The sequence below is a fragment of the Protomyctophum parallelum genome (genome assembly GCF_964188405.1).
Source record: "Protomyctophum parallelum genome assembly, chromosome: 14".
Lineage (NCBI taxonomy): Eukaryota > Metazoa > Chordata > Actinopteri > Myctophiformes > Myctophidae > Protomyctophum > Protomyctophum parallelum.
The window spans coordinates 47,598,322-47,615,373 of record NC_139709.1 but is presented as its reverse complement, the minus strand read 5'-3'; the positions used below and the strand labels follow the sequence as shown (position 1 = coordinate 47,615,373).

General features: G+C 41.7%; 1 protein-coding gene across 2 annotated transcripts; it reads left to right on the top strand.

Moving 5' to 3' along the window:
* The first annotated feature begins 944 nt into the window (after positions 1–944).
* ro60 (Ro60, Y RNA binding protein) lies at positions 945–13,162 on the top strand. Of its 2 annotated transcripts, none has more exons than XM_083781102.1 (9): positions 945–1,047; positions 2,618–3,237; positions 6,512–6,732; positions 8,427–8,573; positions 8,777–8,914; positions 9,270–9,386; positions 10,023–10,139; positions 11,054–11,200; positions 11,327–13,162. In XM_083781102.1, the coding sequence occupies exons 2-9, from the start codon at positions 2,637–2,639 to the stop codon at positions 11,477–11,479; spliced, it is 1,641 nt and encodes a 546-aa protein (XP_083637228.1). In that variant the 5' UTR covers positions 945–1,047; positions 2,618–2,636; the 3' UTR covers positions 11,480–13,162. The 2 variants fall into 2 exon arrangements, with proteins under 2 accessions (XP_083637228.1, XP_083637227.1); XM_083781101.1 differs by having other exon boundaries at positions 962–1,043.
* The last annotated feature ends 3,890 nt before the right edge of the window (positions 13,163–17,052 follow it).

The window sequence follows — 17,052 nt, the reverse complement described above, 5'->3', positions numbered from 1 at the left end:
CGTATCTATTCCATGCATGATGTACTACTGCCACCTGATGGTGGACAGAAAAAAAATAATAATAATAAAAATGATTATTTTAGTTATGGTTTTCAATTATGTTCATCATCTAGGCTGAGGAGGAAGAACAGTGATGTGTGCTTTGGGTCCTTTTTCATCCACCACTAAATGCAATGCGTATGCGCAGTGCATACCAATCTGAAATAAAATACAATTGATTTATATATTTGTATTATTTTATATTTTTTATTCAAAAGATATGTATATAAAAACATAACATAAAGCACAAAATCCGCTTGTGACTCTCACTTGTGAATGTAATTCAACACTTGCACTAAATAAAATATTCCAGGTACTTACTATTAATTATTTTATTGATTAATTTCTGTTAATATATATATGTTAATAATAATAATATATATATGTTAATATAAGGATAGGCTACAAACACTTTCCCCATAAAAAGCTATTTAATTTTGTTCGGTAAAGGCAAAGGTTCAGCTCCTTGTCAGGAGGGTTATTTAAGGTCATAGATAGATGATCTACAAGCTAACACGCTTGTCAAGCTTGTATCATGTTGTAATATAGATCTGTTCTTCTGAACGGCAGCCTAATAAATTAAGCTTGGATCAAGCTCGTATCGTATCCCAGCATCCTCCGCGGCACAGCCTTGCTGCTGCGTTTCACCATTGATTGTGACCTATGGACTTCTGCAACTCCAGAGGGCGCTAATCGGCACATTAAGTACATTTATTACATTATTAATAAAAGACATCCTGATGTGTAGTGTGTGGCCTGACTTAAATTAAAATACAGAACAAACACAGTTTGACCCACTCTTATTGCATTATTTCATAATGAAATAATAATAATAATTTTCATTATGCATTCTACGGAGGACTACAGCAGCACAGAATCAGGGTCTCGTGGGTCTGGGTCACCAATTTCGGTGTAACGAATAATCTCCGGATGCATTGGGGAGGACGGACGCCCATTAAAACATCAACATTAAAAAAAAGTCTCGTGCAGATATATATATTGCGGTGGGTAAGTTCAATACATTTCCCAGTATAACCGTGTTGACTATATACACAAAACAATGAACTAAAGAAAATTTAAGACACCATTAGGTAGCAAACAGAACACTTATTTTAACCAAAATCTGATGATTTCTCCTGCCAGCTGCCCATCCCAGCCAGGCAGGCGGACCACATCTGTCGTCGACGTTACGTTATGTGCGTTAATATTGCCTATAAACGCATCCCACCTTGTGGTCGGGCAGCTGCTGACTATTAACAGCGTTATTACATAGTGTCAGGTGTAATCTGGCGTTTTATTACTAACTATGGTCTTAGTTATGATGAAGTCATGGCTGTAATCAGCTTTGAAGCTATTTCTGTCAAGCTAGTTAGCATGTGAATCAAGGAGGCCTGGTGGGTTGGGGACGGGGTTCTAACTTCTAGCTATGGCAGCATACCCAGCTATTGTATTCTAGTTCAATGTTTACTTTTAATTTCAAGGCCCCCCAGTTTGATATGCATTGGGTCAGGGACCCTCGGGGACCCCAGTCTCCACTGTAAACCCCTCAGTGTTTATTTAATTCTGAGAGTACACATGGAAGAAAATCTTACAGACACATACACATACTGATGGTCTAGTTTCTCAACTTTTTCAAGGACAACAAAGTTTACTCTTGTGACGAAAAGAGAGTTGAGCCAGAAGGCAAAGCTATCTGTCTACCGAATCTTTGTTCCTACTCTCACCTATGGTCATGAAGTGTGGGTCATGACTGAAAGAATAAGGTCGTGAATACAAGCGGCCGAAATGAGTTTTCTTCGACGGGTGGCTGGCATCTCCCTTAGAGATAGGGTGAGAAGTTCAGTCACACGAGAGAGACTGGGAGTAGAACCGCTGCTCCTTCGCCTGGAAAGGAGCCAGCTTAGGTGGTTCGGGCATCTAGTTAGGATGCCTCTCGGGCGTCTCCCTAGGCAGGTCCTCGGCGCACATCCCACTGGGAGGAGACCCCGGGGCAGACCAAGGCGCAGTTGGAGGAAACGCATCGACTCACTGTCACTAATGTTGCTCTGGAGAGGGAAGTCTGGAGCACTCTGGTGGAACTGTTGCCCCCGCGACCCGACTACGGTTGAAGTTGGATGGATGGATGGAACAAACAGTTTGGTATTAGTATTGCTGGGACCACCACAATCTAAGAACAGTTTTATTAATATTGCTTGAGGGACCCCTGCTTTAGTCATTTAGACAGAGGCTAGAGGTTTTAGACCACTTGCAGATCTTAGATCTGGGTCCATTTGGTTCGATTTGTGTCTACAAACTAAAGATCGATTTGTGTCTACATAGATCTACAAGCACATGATCTTGTAGATCTGCTATTCTCTGCAAAGAGGTTTGGTGTTTAAGGAAAAAAGAGCAGGCCAAGTACAAATCCAAAAATAGTTTTGGGGCTATTTATGAATACATTTAATCTCACAATTCTTTACATTATGTTATATGTAGTGGCGATCCCTGGTTCATCTTTCTCAGCTAAGGGGTCCTTGGCATGTAAAACATTGAAGACCCCTAATCTAATACTCTCCCACATCCACCATGTCTTTTTCAGTACTCCTTGAGTCCTGACCATGAAGCCATCGGGAAGCAGCGGAGTCATAAACAATGTTCCGTCGCCATCGGAGAACCACACACTGAACTCGGCGGACGGCGCTTGCCCGTGGGAGGTGTCGGACACTGCCAGACTGCGACGATTCCTCTGTTACGGCTCCGAAAGTAACATCTACACCGCCAGGGAGGAGAGCCAGCTCAGCATGGAGAGCGCCACAACTCTGCTCTCTCTGCTGCAGGATGGCCAGGGCTGCGAGGTGGTCGAAGACGTCAAGCGCTTCGCTCGGGACGGGAGGGCCGTCGCGCTCAACCCGTGCCTCTTCGCCCTCGCCGTGTGCTCCCAGCACTCGGAGCAGAAGACCAAGCGGGCGGCGTTCGAAGCCCTGAAGGAGGTGTGCACGTGTCCCACTCACCTCTTCGCTTTCGTCCAGTACAAGAAGGAGCTAAAGGAAGGAATGAAGTGCGGGATCTGGGGCCGCGCACTGAGGAGAGCCGTGTCGCACTGGTACAACGAGCAGGACGCCATGAGCCTGGCGCTGGCGGTGACCAAATGTAAACAGAGACAGGGCTGGACCCACCAGGACCTGCTGCGACTGTCCCACACCAAGCCTGCTTCTGAAAGTGAGTTTCAACAACAGACACGCAGTGAAGGCCACATGACCACACCTATGTACATCAGCTATTTGAAAATGTGAGCGATGTGAGCTTGTAGATTTTGAAATAAAATGTGAAACATTTGTAATACCTTTGAAACATTTGAACAACACAAATCTTGTATGGAGGGTCCTGGCACACAATATTTTCATATTTCAACATGAAAATGTTTGAGAACGGTTTAAACAATATTAGTGAGCAAGCCTAAATGAGCAAATACACTTTAGAAACAAGTCCAAAGAAGAACATTAACTGCGACTACCAATATTTACAAGCACCTCTATAGAAAAACAAACCCATTGCTTAGAATAAATGAACATGGCACTGGCAACACTGAAGATCATGCGGTTAATCTTCTTTTACTTTATTCGTTTAATTTGTAAACCAAAGATCTGAACAGACAGAGATGTGCTGTGAGAGACATGATATATTTTAACGACAAATGGGTGAACCGTAATTGGTTAGGTTAACCAAAAGATTCACCCGCCAAGTACATTTCAAACATTACAACCAACAAAGAAATGTAGGATGTAATGATTGCTTATACTGTTGATGATTGATGTTCCTGTAGTATTTGAGTTGATTAGGTCTCGGAGGCACATGCGTCATGTTTGCTTGCCACTTGCCTGAAAAGTAAATTGTCCATTATAAAATGTTAGGTACATTATTAATTACCGTTCAATTTTACACGTTTATTTATTTTTAACTAAAACATGTACCTCAATTGTTATGCTAAATACCTAGTTACCTACATAGCTATGAATATGACTAGGGGTTCACACTTGTAACAGTGAAAAGCAAAGCTTTTGCACACCTACAAGCGACAGGTGCGTAGGAGAGGGTACGGAGCCCCAAAAATGAACAAGGAAAAACAACCGCACACTGTCTTCAAATGCAGTGACCACCATTTATTTACAGGGAAATATAGCAACGTTTCGGCCTATGCGGCCTTCATCAGGCTATCTTTATGAACACAAATGAGAAAGCATCCTTTTTGTAGGCTGTCTGGCCTAAAGGTAAGCCTAACAGAACAAACGAAATGACATGACATCACTCAACTTAAGGTGACAGGTACTCATGTGGTTAAATGAGAACAAAAATGTCATATAAAAAACTCAATACACCCATGCAAAGTAATAAGAAAAAATCATAATAATCCATATTAATCATGACAGTATACAAATGGTAATATTGTTAAATAAAGTATACAAAAATCATGATCAAGAAACATATTGCAGGTTGAAACTTCATGAGAAACTTTCCCTGTGAAAGAGAAAAGGGAACAGTTTACAAGAGGTTAAAACCAGGTACAAAATCAAATCATCAACAATACAATAAGTTAAAAACTATAAGGAGCAAACTGAAGGATAAAAACTAAAGATCACAGCATGACATTTAATAAAAGTTCATCATTAAGGCCTCTAGGTGCCAATGTTTGGAGTGTGAAGATCCAGAATGCTTCACGTCTTTTTAACAGCAAATCATGATCGCCACCTCTGTGTGGCGGATCAACTTGTTCAATGCCGCAGAAACGTAAAGAAGATATGTCATGCTTGTGATCATTGAAATGTACCGCCACTAGTAGTCTCTATCATTTCTTCTAATAGAGCTTTTGTGCTCGCTTATCCTTATCTTCAGTTTCCTAGTGGTTTTGCCCACATAGGCTAGACCACAAGGACAGCGCAGCATGTAAATGACGTGAGTGGAAGCACAAGTAATGACACGGTTGATGGGAAACAATTTGCTAGAGTGCGGGTGTCCAAAATGATAAGTTTTGTATGTATTGTTGCATTGGGCGCAACTGCCACAGTGGTAATTGCCGTTGGGTAGCGGGGCTAGCAGTGTCTGGCTGGCCAGTAGAGGCGCATGCCTTTGGTCTGCATGAACAAGCATATCTTTTATGTTGCGCCCTCGCTTGTTTACAAACAGGGGTTTGTGTTTAAAAATAGGCGCTAGAGCAGGATCGGACGTCAGTCCATGCCAGTGTTTATTAAAAACCGGCTTGATGACGCCCGAGTGGGGAGAAAAAGTGGTAATGCAGGTGACCGAAAACTTTTTTTCTTTTCTCTCGCTCTTTTTGAGGAGATCTGCCCGAGATTGTTTCAATGCCGTGTCATAGGCTTTTTGGATCCACTCAGCCGGGTAGCCTCTTTGTAGGAACCTAGCTGTCATATCATCCGCTTTTTAAATAAAATCATCAGTTGAGGAACATACTCTTCTGAGTCGGTAAAATTGGCTTTTAGGAAGCCCTCTTTTTAGAGGAGTAGGATGGAAACTGTTAGCCATTAAGAGGGTGTTCTTGTCAGTTTCTTTCCTATACAGGGTGGTAATAAGTGTGGTGTTGTCTTTTACGACCCACATGTCAAGAAATTAAACCTTTTCCGAGCTGTATTCACAAGTGAATTGTAGGTTGCTATTAAAGCTGTTCAAAAGTAGGTGAAACTCGTTAAGTTCATCACTGGTTCCTTGATATAGGCAAAAAACGTCATCTATATACCTATACCATTTTAAAATGTTGTGCAAATGTGCATTTCGTTCTTGGTTAAAAACATACTTTTCTTCAAAGAACCCAACATATACATTTGCATAGTTTGGCGCACAAATGGAACCCATGCTAGTACCCGACACCTGTAAATAAAAATCGCCATTGAACTTGGAAGTAATTATTTTTCATTACCCATTTTGTAAGTTCAATGATGAAGTTATTAGGCGGATTAACAGTAGCGTCACGGTTATTGAGATAATAGCCTAAAGCCTCAACACCACCGTCATGGGGAATGTTTGTGTAGAGGCTGGCAACATCAAAAGTAGCCAAAATAACATCATCCGGCACATCAATGATACCAGAAATATTGTTAATAAGATCAGTAGAGTCTCGAATGTATGCTGGTAAAGAATGTACATAGATAGGGTTTGATGAAGTAGTCAACAAATTCAGATAGAGGAGCCAACAAAGAATTAGTTTGGGCGACAATAGGACGGCCCGGGGGATCAATAAGTGATTTATGTATTTTAGGCAGTTTATACATCACCGGGCGGACTGGGTGCTGACAATATAGGAAGCCATGTTCAGATTTAGTGATCCAGCCATTATTTTTGGCATCCTGAGTTCTTGTTGCAACGAACTAGTGGGATCACTATTCATTTTCTTGTAGACAGTCGTTTTTGACAATTGAGACATAATCTCAGCTTCATATTTATCTTTATCCTGAAGGCAAATGCCACCTCCCTTATCTTTCAGCAATTGCATTGATCAGTAAATACGTAACAAAGGGATGGCCAGAAGTCCAGACGGCATATGCAGACAAAGAGAACTTGGAAGAGGTCGTCAAAGTTCTCTCGTATCTGGAGGTGGTGGAGAAGGTCAGGCACAGCTGTGATGAAACGGAGGTTGTCCATCTCATTATGGAACACAGACTGGAGAAGGAACAACTACTGACAGACCACTTGAAGTCCAAAGATGTGAGTTGTGTTCTAGCTTCAATTCTAGCTTAGTCAGTATTGAGCCTTAGCCAAAGTGACCTGTACTGTTAAATCATAGTTTGCAGGATGTTTTCAATGCTGCATGCCCAGCTTTAAATTAGGCTTGTGAACAGTACATTTACTAGCTTTTAAATCATAGTGTACAGGTTGTTTTCAATGATGCATGCCCATTTTCGTATGCAATAACACAAGCATGACTGCTTGTTCTGCTTGTGTGTACACAGCCAGTGAATAAAAGTGTCTTCAGCCTAGAAGATATAAAAAGTAGTAAAACGAGTTTAGGAACACCTAATATCTAAAGACAACTGGTTCCACAATCGTGGAGCAGCAACTGGAAAGTCTCTGTCACTGTTAAGTCTTAGTCATGACGATACAAGATAGAGAGAATAAGGTCGGGCCTAACCATTAAGAGCCTTGGAAGCAACCGGCAAGATCTTGGATTGGATTTTAAAGTGAACACTGAACAGTGAGCCGGTGGAGAGAGTGATGGCACTATGCACTGCACTGCAGTGCAGCTGCATTTTGGACAATTTACAGGCGAGACTGGGGAAGGTCTAAATATAGCAATACAGCAAGTCCAGACGAGATGCAATAATTCTTTTTTTTTATGTTTTTTTTCTATGTTTTTAAACATATGTTTATTGATTTTCTTTACAGTACAAAGAAGTCTTTTCAAAACAATTGACATATATTCCCCCCCCCCACATCCCCATGGCAGCACAAATACAAACAAAATCTTATCACGAAATGTTTTGACAACAATAAATACAGAACAAAAATAAATAAATAATAATAATGACAAAACGAAAATAAAACGAAAATAAAACACATTACATACAGTTAAACAAACAAATGCACAATGTCCGTCACAGTTCCCTACCCCCACCCCACAGCTCCAATGAACCACTATACATCCAAAGCCTCTTCAATATCACCTCGCTTAATGAAGTCCAAGAACTTCTCCCATATCTTATAGAATACCGCAGGTTTCTTCCTAATTACATATGTAACGCCAGGGCTCCACTGGGCGCGTCTGCGTCGCGTCTCCGTCAGTGTCGGGAATGTGCCCTTTTAATCAATGGAGGGTGGCTCCACTGCCCGTGTTGCGTCGCGTCTCCGTCACCATAAAATTGAACCGGTTCGTTTTTTGACGCACGCACGCGTGACGCACGCGTGACGCAACGCGCCCAGTGGAGCCCTGGCGTTAGTTTCTCATGTGCCAAACTGGTTGTTAAGTTCCTCAGCCAAAAGCCGATCGTAGGGGCTTTGACATTCTTCCAACATAGCGCAATTGAGCGTCTGGCCTGAGATGCAATAATTTAGTTATTTGTGAAGTATATCTAGATGCCCATTTGGACAAAGGAGATGACTGTCACCAATACTAGTGGACAAGCCCACAAGCTATTTGTTTTTCTTCTTCCTTTTTCACAATACATAACTGATTATCCAGCAACTCATATGGATAGGCCTGTCAGTATGGATAGTCCTCACACCTAGTTATATACTATTGACCTAACTATAGTATAGTTAGGTCAATATTGTAGTAAGCTACAATGTTACTAAGACTGTCTTGTTTTTATTAACGCAGCAGCCCCACTAAATAGCAAAATGCACCGTCTTGCGTTACCTAACCAAAATGTGTTTAAGTTTAAGGTTTTCTGCTTTCTCTGAAGGTATGGCGGGCTCTGTTGAAGGAAATGCCCCTGGAATCAGTGCTGAGAATCTTGGGTAAGATGACTGCTGACAAAGTTCTGGAGCCTGGAAGCCGGGACATGGTGGCAGTTTGTGAAAGAATCCAGAGTGAGGCGGCACTAAAGAAGGTTACAGCAGCTACTTAATAAGTTCTAAAATGTTATAATTGCATGGGCTTTTATGCCTTTACTTTCTCATTGTTAAATTGGAGGTCGTCAAAGTAACGCAATATGTGCATTAAGCACATGAGCTCTATAAGCTCACAACACGTCGCATTGTGAGCTTCTATTTTAGAAATGTTTGTATTTTGTCATTGTCCACTACCCACCAGGCGAAGCTCCACCCTTTCACCATCCTTTTCGCCTCTGAAAACTACAAACGGGGCCATAACTGTCGAGGTAAAGTGAAATGGGAGCCGGACATTAGTATCCTCAAAGCCCTGGACACTGCTTTTTACAAGAGTTTCATGGTAAGATGCTTTGATTTTCTCCACCTCTGACCTTTAAAGGTATATTCAGTGATTTCACTCAAAAAACCTTAGGTTTCGTTTTTGGCTGTGGGACCCAGCCTTTCGTCCAATCAGGATAGAGAGTCAAAAACGAAACCTAAGGTTTTTTGACCCCCAGGGGTTAACTGGGGACAGGGAGGAACTCCTTATATTGCCAGCACACTCTATAGTAGGGAGGACTATCACAACAAAACAAAAAAATAAGTGATATTTGAATTAAGTGAAATCACTGAATATACCTTTAAGGACAACTGGTAGCTGATAGTATTTCCTGACATGTGGCTGTGTTCCTTGATTTATTTTTCTTCAACCCCAGAATGTGGAGCCTGTGGGTAAACGCTTTGCCGTGGCTGTGGATGTCAGCACATCGCTGAGCAGCGTTGTCCCAGGAACGTCGGTCAGCACTGCAGTGGTTGCCGCAGCCATTACCATGGTACGCCAATTCTAAAACCCAACGTATAGTTTGAGTATTGATTGATTGATTGAAATATTTATTAACAGTTTGTAGAATTTACAGTACATTTTAAGCACAAACTCAATACAAAGACTGTTAACTGTGAGTGGACGACCCAATTAAGCATTACACTTGTTTACAACAGGGTCCACATTGTTCAATTCATCAAACCTCAGTAACCTCTCTAGAACCAGTCCATTAATATCCATGTCCGGTTGCTGAAATGTTATTGTTCGAATCAAGTAGCCTAGTCTCACCAGCTGCTCCTGCTGAGTTAGAATAAAGCATGGACATACCAAGGAAAGTATTCCAAGAACTACTTGAAACTTGCAGGATTCATTCATTCGTTACATCTTTGAAGTGGTACTACCTGCCACTATGACAGCCCTGGTTTTCGAGGGGCATTTACTTTTTGGGAGCTCAGACGATTTCCATATGATCCATGATTCTCTTTAATGAATTGATTGTACTACAGTACATGCATTACATACTACGTACATTTCCGCCATGACATGAATCATTTAGACTTACCGTTACAGGCTTTGTCTGGTGTTATTTGCCTGAAATTATGCAATATTCTGTTGTGTTTTGTGTGTTGTTTTGTATATGCAACAGTTAATTGCAAGGACAGAAGTGGATACACAGGTCCTAGCGTACTCCGAAGGAGCTATCGTCCCATGCACCATCGCTGCTGACATGACCCTGGCACAAGCAACGATTGAACTGGTTAAGGTATGCATGTTAACCACCTATTTCATACTGTACGGCAGTGTCGTGTGAAAATCGACAATGATATGCCAAAATATTGATTGATTTATTTTATTTTATTAAATGATTGATTATAGATAATGTTTTATCATTGATTAGCTTGATTAACTGTAGAGCGTCGCAGTCCCCCTTTCAGACGAGTGGCCCAGGAAATGATTCTCCATTCATTTTCTCCATAGGCTTTTCAAAAAGTATTTACGGTATATAAAGACTGTTACGCCGCGGACAAAGCCAACTCGGATCGTGACAAATCATGACAACAAACACATGATTTGTCACGATCCGAGTTGGCTTTGTCCGCGGCGTAACCATCTTTAAATAAATACTTTTTGAAAAGCCTATGGAGAAAATGAATGGAGAATAATTTCCTGGGCCACTCGTCGTTCTGAAAGGGGGCGGGACTGCGACGCTCTATAGAGCGGCGCAGTCCCTCCCCCTTTCAGAACAACGAACGGCCCAGGAAATGAAATGCAATGCATTCTGACCATAGGATTTTCTTTAAGTATTTATTTAAAGACGGTTACGCCGCGGACAAAGCCAACTCGGATCGTGACAAATCATGACAATGAACACAATATTTTGGGCCGATCAAATCATTTATAAGAAGAAAAAACGAAACAAATAGTGTTGTCTCCTGCCTTTATTTCTTTCTTTCTAATGATTTGATCGGCCCAAAATATTGTGTTCATTGTCATGATTTGTCACGATCCGAGTTGGCTTTGTCCGCGGCGTAACAGTCTTTAAATAAATACTTAAAGAAAACCCTATGGTCAGAATGCATTGCATTTCATTTCCTGGGCCGTTCGTTGTTCTGAAAGGGGGAGGGACTGCACCGCTCTATTGCATCCATCTCATGAACGTGCACCCATCTCTTTCAGATTCCCACTGGGATGACAGACGGCACTCTCCCCATGACGTGGGCTACAGAGAACCAGAAGGCGGTGGACATGTTCATCGTATTAACCAACAACCCATGCTGGAGCTTCACTGCCAGCCCCGTGGAGAGTCTGAGGAAGTACAGACAAGTGCGTGCGTTTAAATTGAACATTTTCCTCAATATTACCACGTTTTAGATTTGGCTTTTTTAAGGGAAGTAGGATTACATTAATACAACATGGTTTTTGCCCCTTTCTTTTTTTTTTTACCTGCAGAATTCGGGAATCTTTTCCAAGATGGTGATGTGTGGTCTGACTTCCATCGGCCATGCCATCGCAGACACAGAAGACAGAGGTTTGCTGAGCATGTGCGGCTTCGACCTCGGAGCTATAAGCGTCATCCGTAACCTAGCCCAGGATCTGATTTGACCTGGTTGAAGGCTGACACCAGTGCAAAAAACAGAGAGGCGAGGTGGACACAACAATGATGAACAAACTTGGCTCACTTGGCATGTTAAGTCTGAGATATACTTAACTGCACGTGGGTGTTGGGGCAGCGAAGACGGCAGATGTACACGGTCAATGCGTCGCACTGTGACACGTTCGGCACATTGAGCTGCGATGTGTTGAGCTTATACTGTAGATCTGTTATGTTCAGTGCCCGAAAATAGCACTGTAACATGCCTATAAAATAATCAGGCATGTTACAGTGCCCTTACAGCACTAATCCAAATGAGGTTGATATTTACAACAACACTGATTTCCATTTTTATATCATTTTGATGACCGGTTAATTGACAAAGCATCCAGCAGGCTGGACCGCACTCTTCGAAATGTTAATGTGCATTTATTTCCTGAAATTTGGGAAGGACGCGATAGATATTATACATGATATGCCATTGTATATCATACTGTTGGACAGGATTTTTAATGTAAACCGTACAATGTATGATACAATGTTTAATTGCGCTACTTGTGAAACGGAGAAGATGAAATTAATCCAGTAATTTCTCCAAAGTTACTGTTAGATGAATCCATTTGGAAAGTGGAGAGGCGATGTAAGTATAAAGTTATAGGCTTTAGCACAGGTGTAGGATAAGGATATACAATAAATAGAAGGTCAAGGTATTAGCTGTAGTTTCTTTGGCATGACATGCAAATCCAATGTGAAGGTAGAGGCCTTTTAAAACCTTTCTCTCTTAAGGTATTTAATGCATCAGGGGTGTTTTTGTTTTGTCTCCATGTGATTCATTTTGTTTGAAAATGTATGTTTTCGAACTGTTGGTGTCATGAGTACATCCACACAGAATGCAAATATTAAGCAGTGATAAAGAGACACAATTTGTATTCAAAACTAGATTGTTTTTTCTCCACAACTAAAGGCATCAACCTATATGAATACTTGCTCGCAATTTTCATATTTATTCTTCACACCTGTGATGTGTAAAGACTTTTAGTCTATGCCGTTGGACATGATTTTTTCCCCTAAATTAGTAGTACAAAAACAGGATGGGAATTGCAAGGAGCAACAAAATAGCTTGATGTCTATGTTTGATGGAAATCTTCCTAAAAGAGATGAAGAACGGGTCTTTGTATTAGTAAATAATAATGTCTAGACTCTAGAATGAGATGTGGCTTTTGGTAGTGTACAACCCAGCACCCCAAATGCCAATATGATCTCTTGGTCGTTTGAAGATTCAAAATGGAGTTGTTTTTTTGTTTTTTTGTAGAATACCCTTGGTGCTTTTAAATCTGGTTATGTTGTGTTCTTTGTCAGCAACAATGCCAATGTTTGAGACTGCATTTTATAAATGGGAGTTTTACTGCAAGTTGAAAAGATGGAATTGTTCCCGTTAGCGACAGTAGTCTAATTTCTATGCATCACCAATGGACTTACTGTATTACTCTGTTCTGACAGGTCAAATCAAAGTTATTTAACAACAGTTTACCAACACTGATGGCTGCTAGTAAATTAGTTTTATCTGTATAGTATTTCGTTTTTTTTTAAACTACAACATAAGAATGTCAGTGATACAAAACTAACTTAGAATGTTTTCTTTCTAGTGTAATAGATGCAACTGAATGTAACGTTTTGGAAATACACACTTAACACTATAAGATATTTAAATTGCAATGCTTTATACAGTACCCCTTTAAGGATACTAGAATATTTGCAGTGTCTTGCCTACTTAATGCTCTGTTGTACGCCAGCACCTCCATACGACGAAGGCTTCAGGGGCCACTTCAGCACAGGGAACAACATCTGAAGCTACAGTGGTGCTTATCTGAACGGGCACCCATTTTGGTGTCGGCATCATGTTATGCTTTAGCCATTGAAAAATAGCAGATCTACAAGCTCATAGCGCGCCACCGAGTGGCGCGCTACGAGCTTGTAGGTCTGCTATTTTTTGAAAAATCGAAGAGCGACTGACATTTTTAGAATCTGATCTCAGGTCAGAATGGGTTAATCAGACCAGTGTGTGTCCGGTGGAAACCTCGTATGAATCTGATCTCAGGTCAGAATGGGTTAAATGCAGTGATTCTCAAACTTTTTTAATTTCAAGGAAGGACCCCCACTTTGATATGCATTCAATTTGGTTCCTATAACTATCGGTCTTTAGCTGCAACCCCCTCAAGGAACCCTGGGGTTCCCTGGAGCCCACGTTTAGAACCAGTGGTTTAGTGTTCAGTGGCATGGTGCGTTCACTGAAAGTGTCAGGCAGTCCCTTTTATGGTGTTATCAGCGGAGACGAACCAATTCCAGATTCCACTGTAACTGTGATAGGTCATTTTCCCATGTATGCTATGAACAATTTATTGTACAGTGGTCCACCAAAAAAAAGGTACTTGAGGATTTTTCCATTTGTGTCCTATGTATTCAGTTAAAATGGTAGCCTATACTGTAATTCGGTATTTTATGTCACAAGAATGTATTATTCATTATTGTCTCTTGTATCCAACCGTGCTTTACATGTATTTGGCTGTAGTGACAATAAAAAAATCACACCCGTAATTTTATGACGTAATTATCAGACAAAACAAACAGGAAATTACATCTGGGTTATAGTAAAAAAATAAAAAAACATAAAATGTAAAGAAATCCACATTAATTTTGTTCGAATGCCCCCACCCGCTTTAACTAAAAATAGTTAAAATCACTAAATCAGAAAAAAATAAAAATAAATACAGAATCACTTTCTGGTTGGTGGAGCTGCGCGGTAACCATGGTAGCGGCGTGGTCACATCAGTGACAGTGTGACGTTGCTTTGTTGACAGAATCACCGTTTCTGGTTGGTGGAGCTGCGCGGTAACCATGGTAGCGGCGTGATTTATTTGTTTACTGAACCAGAGCTGATCTGGAATAAAAAGGGCTGCAGCCTGTCACAGACAAACACCTTTGATTTAGTGTTAATGGAAATCCTGTCTACTAGTGCTAGCAAGCAGAATAGTCACACAAGTTTTACCAACTGTATTATGGTGGAAACAACTGACATGGAATCCTCCAGAATAGCTGAGCAGCAGCTCAACACTTATGGCATTATAACACCTGATTGCCGCAAAACCAACGGAAGGAAGCTGTCAACATGCACTTGGAGCAACAAGCGCAAGGTGAAGGTTTTCGGAGCACCGCTGAAGAGCCTACAGTGTCATACTGACCACGGGGATGTGCCAAGGTTTCTGGTGGGAGCATGTGCCATGCTGCTGGAGCACACTGACAAAGAGGGCCTGTTCAGACTAGCAGGTTCCAAAACTACACAAAAAGCACTCAGGGTCCAGCTGGATGCGGGCAAGGAAGAGTGTCTGTCCACAGCAGATCCCCATATTGTGGCCGGCCTGGTGAAGCAGTTCTTCAGGGAGCTTCCAGAACCCATCCTGCCCACCGAGCTGCATGATGCCTTTCTGAAGGCCCGGGAGCTGACCAGTGAGGAGGACAGAACCGCCGCCACACTGCTGCTGTCTTGCAAACTGCCTGACAGAAACATCAGCGTGCTGCGCTACCTTTTTGACTTCCTCCACAGTGTGTCCAAGAGGAGTGCAGAGAACAAGATGGACAGCAATAACCTGTCTGTGGTCTTCACCCCTAACCTCCTTCCACCTAACCTCCTTCCACCTGGAGAGGAAACTGAGAAGAACCAACTGAGAAGAACCAACTTGGTTTCCATCTTAACCAACCTCAAGCTGCAGAGAGCAGTCATTCAGTGCTTCATAGAGAATGCTCAGGACTTCGGTGTGTTACCACAGTGCCTCTTGGAGAATGTCATGTTTGGCGGTGAGACCAGCGAGACCAGCGAGACCAGTGATCCACTGCCTCCTCAAGACAGAGAGGAGAACACCCCAGGACAGAGGGCAAAGAAGCAACTTACAAGATTTGCAACTTGGATTCACAGGACATTTGGTTGCTATGTGCCTCCTGCCTCCTAAGCCTTCTCAGAATCATTTAGGTGTTCATTGTCAAACTTCAGACGGGCCTGTACACCTTGCGGTCACTTCAGGATTTCAATCCATTATGGCGCAATGTGTTTCTAATGGTTTTCATCCCCACCGTCAAGCATGGAGGTGGGAATATTATGCTTTGGGGGTATTTCTCTGCTATGGGTACAGGACAGGACAACTTCACCGCGTTGTGGGGTTGATGGACGGGGCCATGTACGGTAAGATTTTGGACAAGAACCTCCTTCCCTCAACCAGAGCACTGAAGAAGTGAAGATGGGTCGTGGATGGGTCTTCCAGCATGACAACGACCCAAAACATACGGCCAAGGCAACAAAGGAGTGGCTCAAGAAGAAGCACATTAAGGTCATGGAGTAGCCTAGCCAGTCTCCAGACCTTAATCCCATAGAAAATCTGTGGAGGGAGCTGAAGCTTCGAGTTGCCAAGCGACAGCCTCGAAACCTTCAGGATTTGGAGAGGATCTGTAAAAAGGAGTGGACCAAAATTCCTCCTGAGGTGTGTGCAAACCTGGTGACCAAATACAAGAAACGTCTGACTTCTGTGCTTGCCAACAAGGGTTTCTCCACCAAGTATTAAGTCATGATGTGCTTGGGGATCAAATACTTATTTCACCTGATCAAATGGAGTTTAATTTATAACCTTTATATAATGTTTTTTTCTGGACTTTGTTGTTGATATTCTGTCTCTATCTGTTAACATAAAAGTACCATAAAAATGATAGACCGCTCATTTCTTTGTATTAGGGCAAATTTACAAAATTTACAAAAAAAGCAGGGGATCAAATACTTATTTCCTCCACTGTATCTACTGTATGTAGGAAGAAAAAAACAACTTCTGTTTAGCCTAGAACTGGAGGTATAGAACTATGGGCTCATGTGATAAATATGATTTTCCTGTGCTGTCCAGCTCTACAAGCACAGACAAACCAACACTGTCTCAAAAAGTAGCTGATACACTAAAGAGTTACATTTACACTCCAGAGAAAGGTGAGTCTTTCCGAACAAACATTTGTTTTGTTTTTGTTGTAGTGTTGTGTATGAATGAATTAATGAAATTTTTATTTTCGTGTCATGCCACTTTGGCCCATCCCATATGGGATTATATGACACATTTCACAGAATACACTGAATACACTTCCTGTTCATACATATTTGTAAATTATTCGAACAAACAAACAAATGAAATAAAACGAAAACAATCATAACTAGAAAAAGTGCCCTTCTAGGCACAGGTCTCCACCAGGATTCTTCCTCAGCCTAGTGGGAATATGCGTGCACAGTTTCATCGCAATCGGACGCTGCGTTGAGGAGTTGTGGCGATTTGTACAAAGCGGGCTACTCCTGAAAACTGTAGGAGCCAATGGTGGCCAATCAGGATGGAATATGAGAAATCAAACAAACCTGTCTTGATCACATGACTATGGAGATCATGTGTACCGATTTGCGTGAAATTTGGATAAAATCTGAAGGAGTAATAATAGAAAATGTGTTTTACATATGTCGGCCTCCTGGTGGCGCTATAAAGAGCAGATGTGAAAAATTCCAGACAAA

Coding starts and splice junctions, on each gene's coding strand:
- ro60 (XM_083781102.1), top strand. CDS start 2,637: ATGAAGCCATCGGGAAGCAGCGGAGTCATAAACAATGTTCCGTCGCCA. Junction 6,733..8,426: donor ACCACTTGAAGTCCAAAGAT/GTGAGTTGTGTT, acceptor CTTTCTCTGAAG/GTATGGCGGGCTCTGTTGAA. Junction 9,387..10,022: donor TTGCCGCAGCCATTACCATG/GTACGCCAATTC, acceptor TATATGCAACAG/TTAATTGCAAGGACAGAAGT.